The sequence below is a fragment of the Trachurus trachurus genome (assembly GCF_905171665.1).
Source record: "Trachurus trachurus genome assembly, chromosome: 7".
Lineage (NCBI taxonomy): Eukaryota > Metazoa > Chordata > Actinopteri > Carangiformes > Carangidae > Trachurus > Trachurus trachurus.
The window spans coordinates 33,862,091-33,882,031 of NC_139901.1; the positions used below are offsets into that span (position 1 = coordinate 33,862,091).

At 39.2% G+C, this 19,941-nt stretch overlaps 1 protein-coding gene across 4 annotated transcripts in view; it reads left to right on the forward strand.

Moving 5' to 3' along the window:
• Positions 1-19,941, forward strand: part of hnf4a (hepatocyte nuclear factor 4, alpha) — a 39,349-nt gene that overhangs the window by 14,892 nt on the left and 4,516 nt on the right. Inside the window, exons 1-8 of one of the 4 annotated variants that reach the window (XM_083975335.1) lie at positions 7,162-7,311; positions 10,063-10,237; positions 12,834-12,928; positions 14,273-14,379; positions 15,300-15,455; positions 17,605-17,692; positions 18,377-18,529; positions 19,641-19,895. In XM_083975335.1, the coding sequence (XP_083831461.1) occupies positions 7,224-7,311; positions 10,063-10,237; positions 12,834-12,928; positions 14,273-14,379; positions 15,300-15,455; positions 17,605-17,692; positions 18,377-18,529; positions 19,641-19,895 (1,117 nt within the window). In that variant the 5' untranslated portion in view covers positions 7,162-7,223. Of the gene's footprint in view, positions 1-7,161; positions 7,312-10,062; positions 10,238-12,833; positions 12,929-14,272; positions 14,380-15,299; positions 15,456-17,604; positions 17,693-18,376; positions 18,530-19,640; positions 19,896-19,941 lie in introns of those variants that run through there. The other 3 variants (XM_083975336.1, XM_083975333.1, XM_083975334.1) reach the window with 3 other exon arrangements.

Below are 19,941 nucleotides of genomic sequence, written 5' to 3' on the forward strand. Positions count from 1 at the left end.
CTGTGTGTTGCTAAATGAAAAGTTGAGATATTGTAAATAATGTGAACCGTTGAAGTTTTTCAGTCAGCTAGCTAGGCTACCTGACTGATTCCTCAGTTAAAGACGTCCAGAAGACTTTGTTGTAGTGAACAGAGTTTGATGAGACTCACTGTTAATAAGCTTCAGTTATCAGACGGTCAGTTTAGCTACGGCTAGCTAGCTGGGCCTTTTCCCCATTGTCCTGTTTGTATGCTAGGCTAAGCTAACAGCTTCTGGTTGGAGCTTCACATTTGCTGCACAAATAGTCCATGGACTGTTTATGCATATTAATATAAATAATTAATAAGATATCAACTTCAAAAACACAATTCAATGTCATGTGATGCTTTTGAGTTGATTTGGAAATACAGTAAAATCTTACATAGCAGATACAACAGATGCAAATACTACAGAGAGTCGTCACAATTATTCAAAAATCTATTGGCAGATGGAACAAAGAATTTTAGAAATTTAAGCCCGGACCCGACCCGATTTGAGTCATTTGTGAATTATTTTTGGCCCCACTAGGGTTGCCACCTTTGAGTTGTGAAAATAAGGGACATAAAACATAAGGGTGTCTTATGTTTTATGTTTTTATGTCTCTATGTATTTGTGGTGTATGAAATGTGGGAATGTATGTCAATTAATGTAATTTGCACTTCTCAAGGCCGTTTTTTTCAATTTTCCTTGAAAAGGACAAATAAATTCATCTATCTAAATTCATCTATCTATCTATCGACCATAGTGTTGTAAAATTATTTAATAATCGTAATAATCGTTATTATTTCTCTGACAATAATCGTACCAAGAAAATCTATAATGGTGACATCCCTAGAGTACACTATGGAGGAATATTTTATTGTTCCTGAAACTTAAGACTTTAAAAAAAAAAAAACAGTTTTAACATCTTTATATTTTCTTGACGACAGCCGGAGCTGAAACTTTGACTTCTTTCACCGTCGGCCATCTTGAATAATGAAAACAGCGACTGCATTCATATTGTAAACGCGTTTCCACGGTGAACACGTGCAGCGGCGATGATGTCGTTGTTTCATAGTGTCCCTTCGTTCACTGTGGGAACGCAGGTAGGTACGCTGTGTTAACACAGATAAGTAAAGGGGCAGTTCGTGATTAAGAAAGCTGTAGCGGTGCAGATTAAACTTTATAGTCCTGAGGAGTTCACGGAGATGGAAGATGGAAGCAGCAATAAAGCAGCTTTAATGACGGGGCAGATAAGATTTGCTGCCAGTGACTCATTCATAGCTCCACACTTTTTATTCTCCTCCCCCCCCCCCCCCCCCCCCCCCCCGACCCCTCCCTCTCTGATTGCTGCTTTGAAATAATCAGCACACTACTTGAGCAAATATGGGCATTGCAGAAGAGCAGAGCAGCGCGGATCGAACATGAAGACACGGTGTCGTAATGCTCGACCTCTGCACACACAAGAGGCCGAGCGAACGAGCGAGCGACTAACGCTAATCTGCTTTAATCATGGGCGTCGTTTCCACTGAGTTAATCAGGCTGTTAAAGAGCTCAGGATCAATTCATCTAAACCTGAGCTGCATCCGACACTCACAGTTCAGTTTCAGTCAGAACTTCCTTTTCCCTGCTCAGGTTTTTAGGTTTTATTCAGTCAGGGCCGTTGCTAGGAATTCTGGGCCCCCTTAAAGAATACTAAAGTGGGCCCCTCCCCCTAACTTTTCCTTTTTTTTTCTTAGACTACGTATGTATTATCGTTTTTTATTTAGCCTTCTTTGTTTTGATGCTACTGCAGCATTACACTGCAAAAACTCAAGTATCTTTGCAAGAATATTTGTCTTATTTCTAGTCAAAATGTCATTTCTAGTCAAAACAAATCTCATTCTACTTAAAATAAGACACATCATATTAAAAGTAGCTTGTTTTTAGACACTTTTTTACTTCTTTCAAGCAGATTTTCACTTGGAATAAGTAGAAAAAATCTGATAGTGGAGCACGTTTTTTCTTCCTTATTACAAGCACAAAAAACTTACTTTCACTGGCAGATTTTTCTATTTATTGTGAATTTAAGTGAAAATGATCTAAAAACAAGTTAATTTTTAGGTGATGAGTCTTATTTTAAGTGGAAAGAGATTAGTTTTGACTAGAAATGAGACATTTTGACAAGAAATAAGACAAATATTCTTGGAAAGATGTTGAGTTTTTACAGTGTACTATGAGTATCAGTCAGGGTCTTACGCAGAATAAATCAGTCATACAAAGATTAGACTACTGGGGTTTTTATGGGCCCCACTGGGCGCTGGGCCCCTAGAGTTATCATCACCTTTCTCCCCTATATACAACGGCCCTGGTTCAGTCTGCAGGAATGTTACGCTGTTTGTCTGCAGCAGGAAAAATAATTTTACGAGTCGTCTCGTTGTAATCTGGGTGTATGGTTAACAGGTTCACCCTCATGCAGTTTTTTTTTTTTTTTTTACAGCTCCCGAGGCCGGGCTGAACTCAGGATCGTTGACCTGTTGTTATGTACTGGCACTTTCTCTTCAAATACGCGACTACCGTGTGTTTGCTGTGTGTGACATGGAAGAAGCAGCGGCCGCCGCTTTTTGCGCAAGAAGAGAGACAAGTTTTTTTTTTTTAAACATTTCTATTCAGGATTCAGTTTGTTAAAGACGTAAAAACTGTCCACGCTGGATTTTACACATTAAAAATTACATTACAAGCATTTTAATAAACCGATTGAAGCTCAAAGACGCACAGTTTAAACCCTAGAAGATGATCAATGGGTGCTGCAAAGATTTACAAGAAAACAGGGATGAAAAATATAAAATTGATTTTGATTTTTTTCATTTCACTTCCACTGAAAATATTATGATAATGTAGTTTTTGCACCGAACAAGCCTTTTCCCTGCAGGCTGCCGTAGCTCTGCAGCATCACAGTGATTCATTGATGGTTTGTTCTGACTACGTTCGGCCTTTAGGAAAAAAACTCTTTAATTTGTAATTTGGGATTCAAAACGAAATATGAACATGAATATGAAAAGAAAACTTTAGTTTAGTTTATTAGTTTATTAAGGGACGGTTGTGCAATGACATTAATCATTTGCAGAAAATGAAAGATGGTTGCACCAGATTTAGCTCACAGCTCATTTCCATCTGCAGCCCCAACATATAACATATAAAAAATACACAGAAAACACAGACTATAAACTACTATACAAGGGTGATACATAGAATGACACAGATAGACAATAGACAACACATAGACAACACAGAAACAGTTTCCACATGTAAATGTAAAAAGACCGGGTCAAGTGCAACACATTAGAGAAAGGTGTAGCCTCCTATATGATCAATGGAAAGAAAAGCTAAAGCAGAAATGATACAAGATACGATGAAACATTTTAAAATTCCCCAATTCCTATTTCATAAGATTAGATTGAATGCGTTAAGAGGAACTAAAATACATTTTTAAGAGACTAACTGAGTAACAAGTGCTCTGCTTTTAAACGTGCTGGTAACTCTGGTTCTCCAGTCGCCACGGGTTTAAATTATGAGATGAATTTAAAAAGTTTGTTTTGCTTTTCAGGGTTTCAGGAGTTTGTTCCAGTCTCTGATTGTAACTTTTATATTATTCTACTTTTACTCTTCAGTTATTGTTTCATCTATATTAGTAATGGTTCAAAGATTTTTCAAACTGTCAGTTTTAAATAAATCTGAGTAGACTTTAGTCTTTAAATGTCTTCATACTGATCTTCAACAATTCAAGTCATTTCCAACCATTTCATACTCTTCATATATTGTTTCATCTCTTCAAGATTTCTTCAGCAGTTTCTTAACTTAATTCAGCATCGTTTTAACAATTTATTCAGCTCATTCAGCTTTCAGCTTTCAGTCGTATTTCCTTCAGGAAATGTATTCTCTAGTTCGTTTCTCTCTGAGGGAAACAGTTCATTATTAATAACTCTGATCTGCAGCCTGTTGTCGATGCAGGACTTTGACTTCACTGCTCCATCACCAGTGGATGTTAATTGTGTTAATTTGTGTTAATCAATAAAAATACACGTCATTTAGAGTGAAAGTGGATTTAAATTCCTTTGATTAAGTTGTGATTGGTTTAGACCAGGTTGATTGACGACGACTCTTTACGTTTCTTTACGTTGTGTTGAGTTTGTCGTCAGCGTGTGTGTGAGTCTGTGAGCAGCTGCTGCGTTTTCCAACAACAAAGTGTTGTTGAGCTTTTGGATCAAACTCACGTGCAACTTGTATTTTTTCACAAACAATGAAGTCTTTTGACGTGAAGGCGTCACTCTGCACCTTCAGCAGTTCAACTGCTACTTTCCACTCTCGATTACGCCAGAATTAACTCAGATTTAGCGCCGGCGTCTCACACAGCAGCAGTGAGTCTGAATGTAACGCAGCAACGACGTTTTCAATCAATCAATCAAACTTTATTTATAGAGCAATTTTCCTACATAGACATGTAACACAAAGTGCTTTACACACAGAGAAAAAGAAGAAAAGAAAAGAAAGAAAGAAAAAAAATAAACTAAAATGAATAGGAACATAGAAAAAACTGACAGATTTAGTGACTGGTAACTTTGCCAGTTTTCACATCCTTTATGAATGAATGTAATGAATTTTTACATTTAAATACAAACGCTGCATTCACAGTGAATCTTTATTGATACAGATGTATTAACAAACAGTGTTTTAATGTGGCGGTCTGACAACTGCTTTAGTTATAGTTTAATTATATAGATATGAATCATACAGCGTTTAGCAAACTGATCATGTTCAGTTGGTGTAAATCTGAATTTGCAAAGTTACCAGTTACTAAATCTGTCCTTATTAGTCCTTTAATATTGAATATTTGCTGATTAAATCCAGTTTTTGAACAGAATAGTTCTGGTGTAAGAAGCTGCATCGTTCCTGTTGTGTTCCGTTGTGTATTTTAGTAGCTGTTGTTGTGTGTCTGTGGTCAAACCAGTGTCAGTGTGGATCAGGAGGTTGGTTTTACAGGATGAACTGGATCAGACCAGTTTGTTTCTAACAGCTTTGACATTAACAGCAGATTATAAAACTCAAGGCAGTGAATGATGCACATCTTCAGAAAGTCTCTGTACAAAATAATAATGAAGAGTAAAAAACAACACAACAGTTTTTCCATGGACACATTAATGAGTAGACTTGCTTTGAATGCATGTATTTATATTATCTAGTGTCTATAAGACCATGTGGGTGATGTACATGACACTTAAAGGGATAGTTCAACTTTTAGTCAAATTGGCCCATTGCCATAATCCCTATAGTCATAGCAGTAGGTTTGTTACCTTTAATTCTCGGTGCAAGCTGTTTTTAGAACGGCGGAGCAGAGCCGTGAGCTGCTCAGAGCTACGCTACGGAGGCTCATTATGGGATTTCTTTTTGGTTTCCCTCATCATCAAACTCATCAAATACACAATCCAACAACTCCACAACGCTCTGGTGGACAAGTTGTGAGCTGCACATTCACCACGCTATGAGATAATAACACAACGTTACCACACAGAGTTGTTTTAGAGGGAAATTCATGCAAAACCGCTGATGCACGTTGCCTTCAGGGACAGTTTTTCATCAAGCAGTCTGTATTTCCCTCTAAAACAACTCTCAATTCAATTCAATTTTATTTGGGTGGGACAGTGCAAGTTCATGAACAAGACATATGGTATTGTAACGCTCTGTTGTCTGGTGTTTTTCAACATTTTATTGACCAAACTACTAATCGATTAACCCTTTAAATAATCAACAGTGTAGATGATCGTTGGCTGCAGCCCGAGAGTGAATGTGTGATTGTTGGAGAGTTGTGCGTCGTGTTAATGGAGTAAAAGGTGAAATATTTGACTGTGGAGTTTGTGGAAGAGACATGAAGAGGTCTCATGGTTTCTCGCTTGCAGCTGCAGCTTTATTTGTTCATAACGTAACGTGAACATCGTCATGGTTTCATCATCACGGCGTTGCGTGTGACCTCGGCGTGTGCCGGGCGGCGGCGGTGAAGGTTGAACGAGCCGATAGATAGATGCTGTCATGTCGTCCTGAGGCAGCAGCAGTCAGATATCAAAGCTGAGCTGCTATCTGCTGCTAAAGACACACAGAGCTTCACCAGAGAGGACGACCAGTTAAACATCAACCAGGGAGACTCAACTTACTTTGTTATGGGAGAAATCTTTACCACTTTTTCTAGAATTTGTTTTTTTTTAAAGAAATGTTACCAGTTTCTTCTAGAAAATGTTTTAAAACTTTTTTTGCGGAATTTTACCCCTTTTTTTTAATTTTTAGAATTTTTTTGCCACTTTTTCTAGAATTTTATTTTTGTTTTGCCACTTTTTCTAGAATTTTTTTTTTTTTAATTTTTTGCCACTTTTTCTAGAATTTTTTTTTTTTTTTAAATTTTTTGCCACTTTTTCTAGAAATGTTTTAAAAACTCTTTTTGTGGAATTTTACCACTTTTTTAATTTTTTTTTTTTTGTAGAATTTTTTTGCCACTTTTTCTAGATTTTTGTTTTTGAAATTTTTTGCCACTTTTTCTAGAATTTTTTTTAAACTTTTTTTTTTGGAGAAATTTTTACCACTTTTTCTAGAATTAGTTTTTTTTTTAGAAATGTTACCAGTTTCTAATAGAAATGTTTTTAGAAACTTTTTTTTGCAGAATTTTACCACCTTTTGGAGAAATTTTATCACTTTTTTCTAGAATAGTTTTTGAGAATTTTATTATTATTTTTTTTTTAATTCTTACCACTTTTTTCTAGAATTAAAAAAAACGTATTATTTCTTTTCTTTTTTTTCCTTTTTAAAAAACATTTTTTTGCCACTTTTTTCCTAGAAATGTTTAAACGTTTTTGGAGAAATTTTTTACCACTTTTTCAGCAGCAGCAGCAGCAGCAGTCGGATATCAAAGCTGAGCTGCTATCTGCTCCTAAAGACACACAGGCCAGTGATTCACCAGAGAGGAGGAGGACGAGTTAAACATCAACCAGCAGAGAGGAGGAGGAGGAGGAGGAGGAGGAGGAGGAGGAGCTGAGCTGTCAGTCACACAGACACCTGAGGAGTGGGCGGAGCTAAAGGAGGAGGAGGAGGAGGAGGAGGGGGTGTGTAGGGATGGGGTGGGGGGGCCGGGAGCTTCTTGGACAGGTCTGTGGTCTCTTGGTCAGTGTAGAGTGTGTTAGTTAGAGTGAGTTAGAGCTGCAGACATGGACATGGCCGACTACAGCGAGGCTCTGGACCCGGCGTACACCACGCTGGAGTTCGAGAACATGCAGGTGCTGCCGCTCGGCACAGGTGAGTCAGTCTCACACCTGAGGGAGTGTGTGTAAGTGTGTGTCTGTGTGTATGTGTGTAAGTGTGTGTGTGTGTTTGCAGTGCTGACTCTGAACTTTGAGACTTTTACTGATTTAAAACGTGGGTGCTGCTGCTCTCTGAGACTCCTCATCATCGCCGCCGTGCAGCAGCTTTATCTCCTCCGTCCTCCGTCTTCTGGTGGTCAAACATTAAGAGGGTTTGATTTATTTTCCTGCTGCTCAGGTCAAAGTTATATTAACCTCCTCTGGTCGCAGCCGGTTGATGTTCATCCTAGCATGTTGGTGGCCCCCTAAACAAGGTTTTTGTTTGTGGCCCTGCACTCTAAGACAAACACCAAATCACTGGTTAAAACTGAATACAGACGTGTTTATCCCTCTGAGGTTTGAGGCCATTTTCTCAACTTTTACATATTTTCTTAAATGTATCTTTTTAAGATACTTGCAGATGTAACAATACTCAAGTGTTTTATGTCTAAATATTAGAACCTCCGCTGTAAGCACACTGAGGCCAGTTTGTCCTACAACACTGTAGAAAGAAATAATTTAGGACAAATGCTGGAAATTTGAGGTCTGCTTTTTGAAAAATGTCCAATCCCTTGTGAAAACACTCCTTCAGTCATGAGAATGAACTGTTTTGGTGCTTGAAATAGGATATGAATACAGTAATAGAGAAGTGTAGAAAACAAGTCTAAAATGACATTTTGTAAGATTGCTTTTTGAGCACAAATGTTGTCATTCTGCCGTTCTATTTTCACCAAATGTCTCAAATGTGAGATAAAAGAAGCTGAATATTGACTTCACATTACATATAAAGCTCATAGCTGCACGTGCAGACCTCAGGATGTTTAAATGACTTGATGAACCCCGGTACCTTTCTGATCATGTGGCCCCCCACCTAACGGCTGTGGCCCTAAACAACCGGTTGGTGACGAAGCAGCAGCAGCAGCGGTGACGGTGACGGTGTAGCGGTGTTGTATCAGTTTCACGTCGCCGCCGCTCCAACGGTCGGTTCCCACCGTCCTGACGTGTTGAAGAAGAAGAGGAAGATGAGTTCACGTTTGGTTTTCCACTCTCCCATGACGACGGCTCGGCTCCTGCTTCTAAAATTCCCACTCACTCACACGAACTCGAACTCGCCACCACTCAACCTCTCACTTTTTTTTGTGTGTGTGTGTGTGTGTAATAATATGAGAGCTGCACTGCAAAAACTTAAAATCTTACCAAGAATATTTGTCTTATTTCTAGTCAAAAATGTCATTTCTAGTCAAAACAGATATCATTATACCTAAAAAAAGACTCATCACATTAAAAAGCAGCTTGTTTTTAGACACTTTTTTACTTCTTTCAAGCAGATTTTCACTTGAAATAAGTAGAAAAATCTGATAGTGGAGCAAGTTTTTCTTCCTTATTTCAAACACACAAAAAAAACTTGCTTTCACTGGCAGATTTTTCTACTTATTTCAAGTAAAAATTAGTTTGAAACAAGTGAAAATGATCTAAAAACAAGTTAATTTTTAGGTGATGAGTCTTATTCTAAGTGAAAAGAGATTAGTTTTGACTAGAAATGAGACATTTTGACAAGAAATAAGACAAATATTCTTGGAGAGATGTAGAGTTTTTGCAGTGCAGTGAGTCATCCGGCTGCTGGATCATGTGTCCTGACTCACGCTGTGATTGATCGACGAGGAGAGAGAGAGAAACTGTCTCAGTGATTAGCTCTCACAGATAATCAAAGCCTCGTCAATCTAATCACTACACACACTCAGTTTTCTTTTGCTTCCAGAGGCTCCACACTTTGTTATTCTCATCTTCATGTAGTTAAATTATCTTCATCCCTCAACACTTTTAAGTTCAGACTGAAAGCTTAAACCTGTTAAATCAAAGTTCCTAATAGTTTCTTTTCCAGTATATTTGTCATTGGATCATTATCTCTTTACATGCTCATACACTCACTCAGTCAAATACAATTATTTTATATTCATACATACCCATGTTTTTATTTCTGACTTCTTTGAGTGTGTGCTATAACATGGCACTTGTATTGCTTTCTTTTTTGTTACTTGTTGTTGATTTATCTTCTGAATCTACACACTAAAAACAGTTGGGTTAAAAAATAACCCAATTACAACCCAACTGCTGGTTCAAATAAGGACAAACCCCTTTTTTGGGTTATTTTAACCCAACAGGTTGGGTTGTTCTTTTTGACCCAACTTTTGGGTTGAATATTCAACCCAAGAGTTGGGTTATGCTAGTTATTTTTACACCCTTAACCCAATGAATGGGTTACTCACTGAAAAATAACCCAATTACTTGAACAACCCAGGAATTGGGTTAAATTCATAGCCTATAACCCTGAAAATGTGTTACACTCTGGAAAAATAACCCAAAAATTTAACCCAACACCAATAACTCAGAAATTGGGTTACAGAGATAACCCAACATTTTTTAGTGTGTATGTAGGCCTATATTTCTTGGGGAGGTGCTTTTTATAAGCCCATGAAGGGTTTTTTAACCTCTCCCGCACTTACTATTCTTGTTTCATTTCTGTTTTTTGTAATTGTCTTTTATTATGGTGCAAATAAATCATAAATACAAATACACTCACTCACTCACTGTGTTCACACCTCCATCCTCCTCTCATCATCGACCTGAGCTTCTCTCTCCGCTGCTGCACGTTTCATAAAGTCTTAAAACACTAATAATAATAATAAAATGATGTTTCTCTGGTCAGATTCGTCGCCGGCGGAGAGCGCCACCATGAACGCGGCGGGCCACCTGGCCGCCGGCAGCCTGTGCGCCATCTGCGGAGACCGAGCCACGGGGAAACACTACGGCGCCTCGAGCTGCGACGGCTGCAAGGGATTCTTCAGACGCAGCGTCCGCAAGAACCACATGTACTCCTGCAGGTGAGGAGCAAGAACGACGAGTCGTAGTCAATCATTGTCTACAGGATGCTGATGGACGATCAGTTCATCTACAGATTAGGCTTGGGCCTAATGTGTCCAAATTTTGATACCTTCAAACTTCCTCCATATTTTACCGCGGTATACGGTATTACCGTGACTAATTAAAAATGTGACCCGATCCATTAAAATGAGTCACAGTGACCCAAATTTCAAAGTAGCACTTTGAGATCGTGCCGATGAAAAGTGCATTACAAATTAAATTTATTATTATTATTATTATTATTATTATTATTATTAAAGTTGAGATTTTGGTATTAATGGAAAGATTAGAAAATAAGCTTTAAAATGATACCGTAGTCAAAGTCATACATTTGATGGTTTTCGAGATGTGGCCATTTGAATTACGATCTCCTACTCTCTCATTCCGTTCTAAAACCTGAGAAAATAGCAGTTAAAGTTTTTGCCAGTGACTCTGGCATCTGTTTCTGTACCACTGTTGTCATAGAGGCACCATTCAATGACCCTCGGAAAGCAGAGAATCTCATAATTCAGATGCTTTTTACAGCTCGTCTCCATCATAAACGGTTCAGAAGTTGTCATGTTTTGTTGACATTTTGTAAAACATGTGCAAGCGTGTACGTTCGGATTAGCATCGATGCTACGTTCAGTTTAGCATCGATGCTACGCTCTGTTAGCGTCGATGCTACTTGGTTTAGCATCTGTTTCTGTACCAAGGGGGCAGTTGTCGGTCTGAGAAGTGAAGCTCACTTCCGCATTCAAAAAGCTACAATCCCCTCGGCTGTCGCTGGGGGCTGGCTCCAGAAGGGAGCAACTCCAATTGAGCCCCATGTTAAAATAGCCGATTTTACAGCTTAAAAAAACATATTTACAGCCTGGTACATTTTATTTTTTTGGTCTCAATCGATAGTTTCTACCCCCGCACACACTCTGAGGGGGGTGAATTTTTTTTAACTCTACCGTTTTACTGTTATTAGGGTTAAAGTTCTGGCCAATCAGGGCGCAGAACCGTTGAGTGACAGGTCCGGCGACCGCTGCTACGAGGCCAGTGGGCGGGCTCTCGGCCGGCCAACGGCCGCACCGCTCCAAATATGGCAAGTAGAATCCAACATGGCGCGGTTCTAACCCCCGTAGTAGCGGCACAAAACAGACTCCCCCAAACCAATGGGTGACGTCACGGACGCTACGTCCATTCTTTTTACAGTCTATGTTCTGTACCCGTCCCTTGTTGTCATAGAGGCACCATTCAATGACCGTCGGAAAGCGGAGAATCCCGCGATTCAGATGCAGTTTACAGCTCGTCTCTATCATGAACGGTTCAGAAGATATTTCATGTTTTGCACCGAAGCAGCGCTCATTGTCAGAGAGTTTAAGTTGCAAGTCGACTTTAATCATCATTTACGTGCCTTTTCTCAATTATCTGGACTGTGAAACTTTGGGAGATGGTTTTTGAATGTCATTGCTTTGAAATTAGGGTAAAAAATTTTTTTTTGATTTTCTATGGGTTTTCCATGTTATCAGCTGATTATCTAAAAATAGAACGTTGCGACTTCCGACTCATTTTGATGGAACGGGACACAAATGATGATGTATAAGCCTCAGGTGGCGTTACCAAACTGTTGGCTTGTGTCTTCACCGTTTAGAAACTGAATACTAGGGCTTCCCCCCAAATAGTCAAACAGACCAAAATCTCATTGGTCAATTGGTCAAAATTAAGTCAAAATCAATGACTGAACTGTTTATGAAAGTCTATAGGGCTTTTAATTTGAAGGGGTCAGATGCAGGGGGGTAAAAGTCGGCTAAAACATATTAAACTAACTGAAAATTCAGCCACACATAAGTGCTACTGGACATATAATCAATTTTAGGCATTAAATGACTTTTATTTAATATTTAATCCTTATCTCCTGTATAAGTGCATTGCATTTTTTCATGAGGGTATTGAAACTGATACCGTTGCTATTTTTAAACACCTGCAGCATACGGTATTACCGTCATACCGCCCAACCCTACTACAGATCGTTGTCTTGATTAGACGACTCATGTTTTAGTCCATGCAGAATAAAACACCGTTTATAACGATGCAAAATCCAGAAACATGCAGCTTATTATCACATATGACAAAGAAGAGACAGGTTTCAGTCATCAAACCGGTTGTTAATGAGTTTCAGTTGAGTCGTTCATCTATACATTGATTAATTGCTTTAGTTTAGTTTAGTTTATTCTTTTATTAAGGGACAATGTGCAATTACATTAATCATTTAAAAGAAACAATGAAAAGATGGTTGCAGCAGATTTAGCTCTCAGCTAATTTCCATCTGTAGTCCCTACACATAACGTACAAGTGATAAAATACACAGAATACAAGCTACTATACAAAGATGAGGCATAAACAGATACAGAATGACAATGGACAACACTTAGACAACAACATGTGTGAGGTAGGCAAAGTGCAAAGTGCTCATAGCAGCATGGTTATTCATAGTATTGATAGTAATAAATAAAGTAATAATAGGTGAAACATGAACGTCTTCATTCATTCATTCAACTCTGTGACCATGGTCTTCCCGTGTCTCAGGTTCAACAGACAGTGCATCGTGGACAAGGACAAGAGGAACCAGTGCAGATACTGCAGACTGAAGAAGTGCTTCAGGGCCGGCATGAAGAAAGAAGGTGAGAGTTCGTCTACAACTCGACTTTCTCTGTAAATCTCAGCAGCGCCGGTCTGATCTGACCCGTCCACGCTGCAGCGGCGGCGCAGCGCTGCTCGTCCTGACGTGTTGCGACACCGGGGAGTTAATGTTCACTCTGCAGCGCTGAGTCTCTGAGCGGCTTCTGCTGAGCAAACACTTCCCAGCAATAACAGTCGTATACTGATAAAACACCTCAGGAGGGTTTTAGTCTACTACGAACCCGGAAATGTTGAGTACCCCAAAGTTTTATGTTAGAAATAGATAGTATGGGTCCCCAGTATTCAGAAACTGCCAGATGCTAACTTATAAATATTGGGCAATTAGCATAACAGACATAATTAGCATAAATTACCATAATTGCCTATATGGGCAATATTTCAACAAAATTGACTTGGCTGATCTGGGCAATATTGGAGTGGTTTTAGGGGTTATTGATGATGCTGAATCCATTTCTGACATTTTCAAAATTCAAAATGGCTGTCTAAACCGGAAGTGACCAGATTTTAACCGCCAGTGGGCCGATTTTGATGGATTTCAAAATCTGGTGTCAGAAATGGATTCAGCATCATCAATAACCCCTTAAACCACTCCAATATTGCCCAGATCAGCCAAGTAAATTTTGTTGAAATATTGCCCATATAGGCCATTATGCTAATTTATGCTAATTGTGTCGTTCATTCATTCATTCATTCATTTTCTATACCGCTTATCCTGCACTAGGGTCACGGGTGAGCTGGAGCCTATCTCAGCTGACTTTGGGCGAGAGGCGGGGTACACCCTGGACAGGTCGCCAGTCTATCGCAGGGCCAACATACTGTATATAGACAGACAACCATTCACACTCTCATTCACACCTACGGACAATTTAGAGTCGCCAATTAACCTGCATGTCTTTGGTCTGTGGGAGGAAGCCGGAGTACCCGGAGAGAACCCACGCATGCACGGGGAGAACATGCAAATTGCTAATTGTGTCAATTTTGCTAATTTCCCAATACTATAATATATATATATATATAAGTTAGCATCCGGCAGTTTCTGAATACTGGGGACCCATACTATCTATTTCTAACATAAAACTTTGGGGTACTCAACATTTCTGGGTACTCATTGTTGGCAAGTAGACTATTTCTCTGTCTGACACCGAGGCGACGCCGCGGCCGAGTTCTGCAACAACGACCACGATGATGACGATGATGGAGGAGGAAATATGACCCTTTGAATTGTTCTCCTGCATTTTAAATCGACTTTACTGAATGAAAACTGTTCTTTGTTGTTGTAAAACACTGAGTGAAGACAAACGTGTTGTTGTGTTGTTGTTTTTCAGCCGTGCAGAACGAGAGAGACAGAATCAGCACCAGGAGGTCCAGCTACGAAGACAGCAGCTTACCGTCCATCAACGCTCTCATCCAGGCTGACGTGCTGTCCAGACAGGTGCTGCTCTTCATCATCTTCATCTTCATCTTCATTATCTTCTTCATCTTCATCTTCATCTTCATCTTCTTCATCTTCATCTTCATCTTCATCTTCTTCATCTTCATCTTCATCTTCATCTTCATCTTCATCTTCGTCTACATCTTCATGTTCATCCTCTAAACCACTGGTTCTCAAAGTAGAGTCCGAGGACCCCCAGGGGTCCTGGAGAGGGTCCAAGGGTCCCCAACTTTTTATTGAAATTTTACCACTTTTTTCTAGAATTTTTTAACTTTTTTTTTTTTGAGAATTTTTTTACCACTTTAATTTTTCACCACTTTTTTGGGGGGGGTAATTTTTTTTTACCACTTTCTTTTAGAAATTTTGTTTTTTACTTTATTTTTGAGAAATTTTTACCACTTTTTTGGAGAAATTTTTATCACTTTTTTTCTAGAAATTTTAAACTGTTTTTTTTTTTTGAGAATTGTTTTACCACTTTTTTTGGGGGGGATCATTTTTTTTTACCACTTTTTTTAGAAATTTTATTTTGTACTTTATTTTTGAGAAATTTTTACCACTTTTTTTCTAGAAATTTTATTTTATTTTTTTTGAGAATTTTTTTTTTACCACTTTTTTAGATTTTTTTTTTTTTTGAGAATTTTTTTTTACCACTTTTTTTATTTCCACAAATTAACGCCATTGGCCCTAATTTGACTAAAAAAGTAACGTTCTTCAGTCTCAGAACGAATATTTGTCTATTTCTGGTGTTTGTTTCAAAATTTTATCCAATGGGGGTTCGTGTGGTCCTTGATGTGAAATACTGTAGTTTGAGAACCACTGCTCTAAATCGTCCTCATCATTAATCGCCTGTGTTTAAGAACGCACACAAACATCTGTCGCACACAAACATCTGTCTCACACATCTGTCTGGTCCGGCTCAGATCACGTCTCCCACTCCGATCCTGAACGGCGACATCCGGACCAAGAAGATCGCCGCCATCACAGACGTGTGTGAGTCCATGAAGCAGCAGCTGTTGGTGCTGGTGGAGTGGGCCAAGTACATCCCAGCCTTCTGTGACCTGCCGCTGGACGACCAGGTGAGACACACACACACACACACACACACACACACACACACACACACACACACACACACACACACACACACACACACACACACACACACACACACACACACACACACACACACAGGGAAACACAAGGCAAACACAGCTTGTTTTTAGACACTTTTTACTTCTTTCAAGCAGATTTTCACTTGAAATAAGTAGAAAAATCTGATAGTGGAGCAAGTTTTTCTTTCTTATTACAAACACAAAAAACTTTCACTTTCACTGGCAGATTTTTCTACTTATTTCAATTGAAAATTAGTTTGAAACAAGTGAAAATGATCTAAAAACAAGTTAATTTTTAGGTGATGAGTCTTATTTTAAGAAGAAAGAGATTAGTTTTGACTAGAAATTAGACATTTTGACAAGAAATAAGACAAATATTCTTGGAAAGATTTTGAGTTTAAATAACATTGTGAAAGTCTGCTCGAAAATGACTGGCACCCAACTCACTGACTTGAACTCCCTTTGGGAAAGACGGGTCTCACAAAGCAAAAGGCAGCAGCATCATTAATAATCATAATCATATTCTGGCCGGTGAGTTTATCTTGATGCCGTCAGGGCGACGCTACATGCAGCCTCTCAGGAAGACCAGTCGTTATTCAAGGTCTTTGTGCCTTCTGCCATTAGTCTGTTGAATGCTCAGCTGGCCTGAAGCTGTAGTTTTTAGTACTGTTGTTGTTGACAATGTGTTTTTACGTATATTGCCCTCTCATGTATTTATTATATTTTGGTACTTTATCTTACCTGATCTCAATGTTGCACTGTCCTTGCACTTTCCTCCTCAATTGTATGTACTGTATGCTTGTGTATGTGATTCTCTCTGGTCACACATCAACCAGCTGCAGACTCTCTTGAATATGTCCCAACTACAGGAAAACCCTAAGAGACGGTCTCTGACTCTATGAATCGACATGTTTGTAATGACTCGGGCCTCTAACTGTTCAACCGCGGTGGTTAATGTATTTTTAATCCTGAGTTAAATATGATGAGCTCGTTCCAAACTCACATCCCTCCTCGGAAAATAAAGTGCAGAATCATTAACAGTGTGATCACCAGGCCTTGGTCACTCATTTGCTGATGTTGTATCAGTGTCTTCCTCTCGACTTCTTTCTCATGCACTGCAAAAACTCAAATATCTTACCAAGAATATTTGTCTTATTTCTAGTCAAAACAAATCTCATTGCACTTAAAATAAGACTCATCACATTAAAAAGCAGCTTGTTTTTAGACACTTTTTACTTCTTTCAAGCAGATTTTCACTTGAAATAAGTAGAAAAATCTGATAGTGGAGCAAGTTTTTCTTTCTTATTACAAGCACAAAAAACTTGCTTTCACTGGCAGATTTTTCTACTTATTTCAAGTGAAAATTTGTTTGAAACAAGTGAAAATGATCTAAAAACAAGTTAATTTTTAAGTGATGAGTCTTATTTTAAGTGGAAAGAGATTAGTTTTGACTAGAAATGAGACATTTTGACAAGAAATAAGACAAATATTCTTGGAAAGATGTTGAGTTTTTGCAGTGTGGTCTGAATCTCTGAAGCTCTGAAGCTGTGAAGCTGTGAGGTTTCATGTTACACAGGGTATCCGCGGGGTCTTGAAAAGTATTAAAAGGTGATAAATCAATTTTGGGAAAATTAAGACCCTTAAAAAGTATTAAAAAGTCTTTTCACGACTTTATAAAGTCTTAAATTTTGAAGGTATTTTTTCTGAATTAGCTGTCCAAGAGTTTGAGTCCTAAAAAACATTGTAAAAGTGTGTGAATTTATTCATTTTATTAAAAAACAAAGATGAACCGGTACATAAAAAAGAAAAAGAAGATTGTTGTTTTGTTTTTTTGAGAGTGGAGCAATGTTTTTTTGTTTTTTTTATTATAAACTTTGCCTTCTATTTATTATCCCAGCCTATTTTGATTCCTGTTGCATCATAGTGGTCTATAGTCTTTATCACAAACTAGAACTGTTAAGTTAAAAGTGTCACTGATGTAAATGGTTACAGCTTGAAGCGGCGGTGAGGTGTTAAAAAATATTGAGAAGGTCTTGAAAAAGTCTTAAAAAGGTGTTTAAATTAACTTCAAGATTCCTGTATAAACCCTGTTACATGTGTTTGTGTGTTGCAGGTGGCGCTGCTGCGAGCTCACGCCGGAGAGCATCTGCTGCTCGGCGCGGCGAAGAGGTCCATGCTGTACAAAGACATCCTGCTGTTAGGTAAAACTCAACACTCACATGCACAAGTGTTTCACCACATCAGTGTAGTTGTTAACACTCATACAAACTGTAATTACTCCACTGGACACGCTGCTGGAGCTTATTTTATTTGACCCAGGGCGATTTCTCAACGTACAGTATTATACAGAGCTATGAAGGAGTGGAATGCCCTTCAGAATGATGTTACACAACAAAGAAACATGGATAGTTTTAAAATGTTCTTGGTAATCAAAATCTTACCAAGAACATTTGTCTTATTTCTAGTCGAAACAGTCTCATTATGCTTAAAATAAGACTCATCACATTAAAAAGCAGCTTGTTTTTAGACACTTTTTACTTCTTTAAAGCAGATTTTCACTTGAAATAAGTAGAAAAATCTGATAGTGGAGCAAGTTTTTCTTTGTTATTACAAGCACAAAAAACTTGCTTTCACTGGCAGATTTTTCTACTTATTTCAAGTGTAAATTTGTTTGAAACAAGTGAAAATGATCTAAAAACAAGTTCATTTTTAGGTGATGAGTCTTATTTTAAGTGGAAAGAGATTAGTTTTGACTAGAAATGAGACATTTTGACAAGAAATAAGACAAATATTCTTAGAAAGATTTGGGGTTTTTGCAGTGCAGGTTTACATCCTCTCATCATTCATCCCGATCTCTCCTCCTCCTCCTCCTCCTCCTCCTCCAGGGAACGACTACATCATTCCCAGGAACTGCCCCGAGCTGGAGGTGGGCCGCGTGGCCATTCGCATCCTGGACGAGCTGGTGCTTCCCTTCCAGGAGCTGCAGATCGACGACAACGAGTACGCCTGCCTCAAGGCCATCGTCTTCTTCGACCCCGGTGAGCAAACACCCTCATCCCCTCATCCCCTCCTCCCTCCTCCTTACTCACTATATAGTGAATTCAATATAGTGACTCACTGGTCAAATAAAAAAACACTTTCAGACACTACTCCGCCGCACAGTTAATGACGTATTACGTCGCGTAATTAAAACGTTCAACCACGATCGTAACGGCCGTTGTAGGTACCATGGATACAACCATGTATTTGGTAGCTACACCGGTCACTACTTCATTTATTTGGTAGCTACACCGGTCACTACTGCATTTATTTGGTAGCTACACCGGTCACTACTTCATTTATTTGGTAGCTACACCGGTCACTACTGCATTTATTTGGTAGCTACACCGGTCACTACTGCATTTATTTGGTAGCTACACCGGTCACTACTTCATTTATTTGGTAGCTACACCGGTCACTACTTCATTTATTTGGTAGCTACACCGGTCACTACTGCATTTATTTGGTAGCTACACCGGTCACTACTGCATTTATTTGGTAGCTACACCGGTCACTACTTCATTTATTTGGTAGCTACACCGGTCACTACTGCATTTATTTGGTAGCTACACCGGTCGCTACTTCATTTATTTGGTAGCTACACCGGTCACTACTGCATTTATTTGGTAGCTACACCGGTCACTACTGCATTTATTTGGTAGCTACACCGGTCACTACTTCATTTATTTGGTAGCTACACCGGTCGCTCTGGGTCGCTGTGGTAACGGCCATCCGTGGCCGCAATGCATGATGGGATATCTTGCTCCGGTTAGTGACCATAGGATGTTCACTACATTTCATTCAGTGCACTATAGTGAACATTAATAATCACTAAACATTCAGACACCACTACAAAATGGCCTGGTCACTAGATAGAGAGTAAGGGGTGATTTCGGACACAGCCATTGTTCATTTTCATTGAATAGGCCTATAAGAAAGTAGGGATAAGTAGTCAACTAGTATAACATAACATGACGCCGTGGACTGGTGTTCCTCCTGTCCTCCCCAATTTTTTCAGTCACCAGCCGCCACTGGTCTACAGTTACAACTCATTTACAGACCTCTCTCTCTCTCTCTCTTTTCTTTTTTGTTCTTCTGTAAACACTGCAGCTTTCTGTTTGTCCCCAGATGCGAAAGGTCTGAGTGACCCGGTGAAGATCAAGCGGATGCGCTACCAGGTGCAGGTCAGCCTGGAGGACTACATCAACGACCGGCAGTACGACTCGCGCGGCCGCTTCGGCGAGCTGCTGCTGCTGCTGCCCACGCTGCAGAGCATCACCTGGCAGATGATCGAGCAGATCCAGTTCGTCAAACTCTTCGGCATGGCCAAGATCGACAACCTGCTGCAGGAGATGCTGCTGGGAGGTGAGCGCCGCCGACGCCGCACGAGTTCTCAATAAAAAACTCTGTT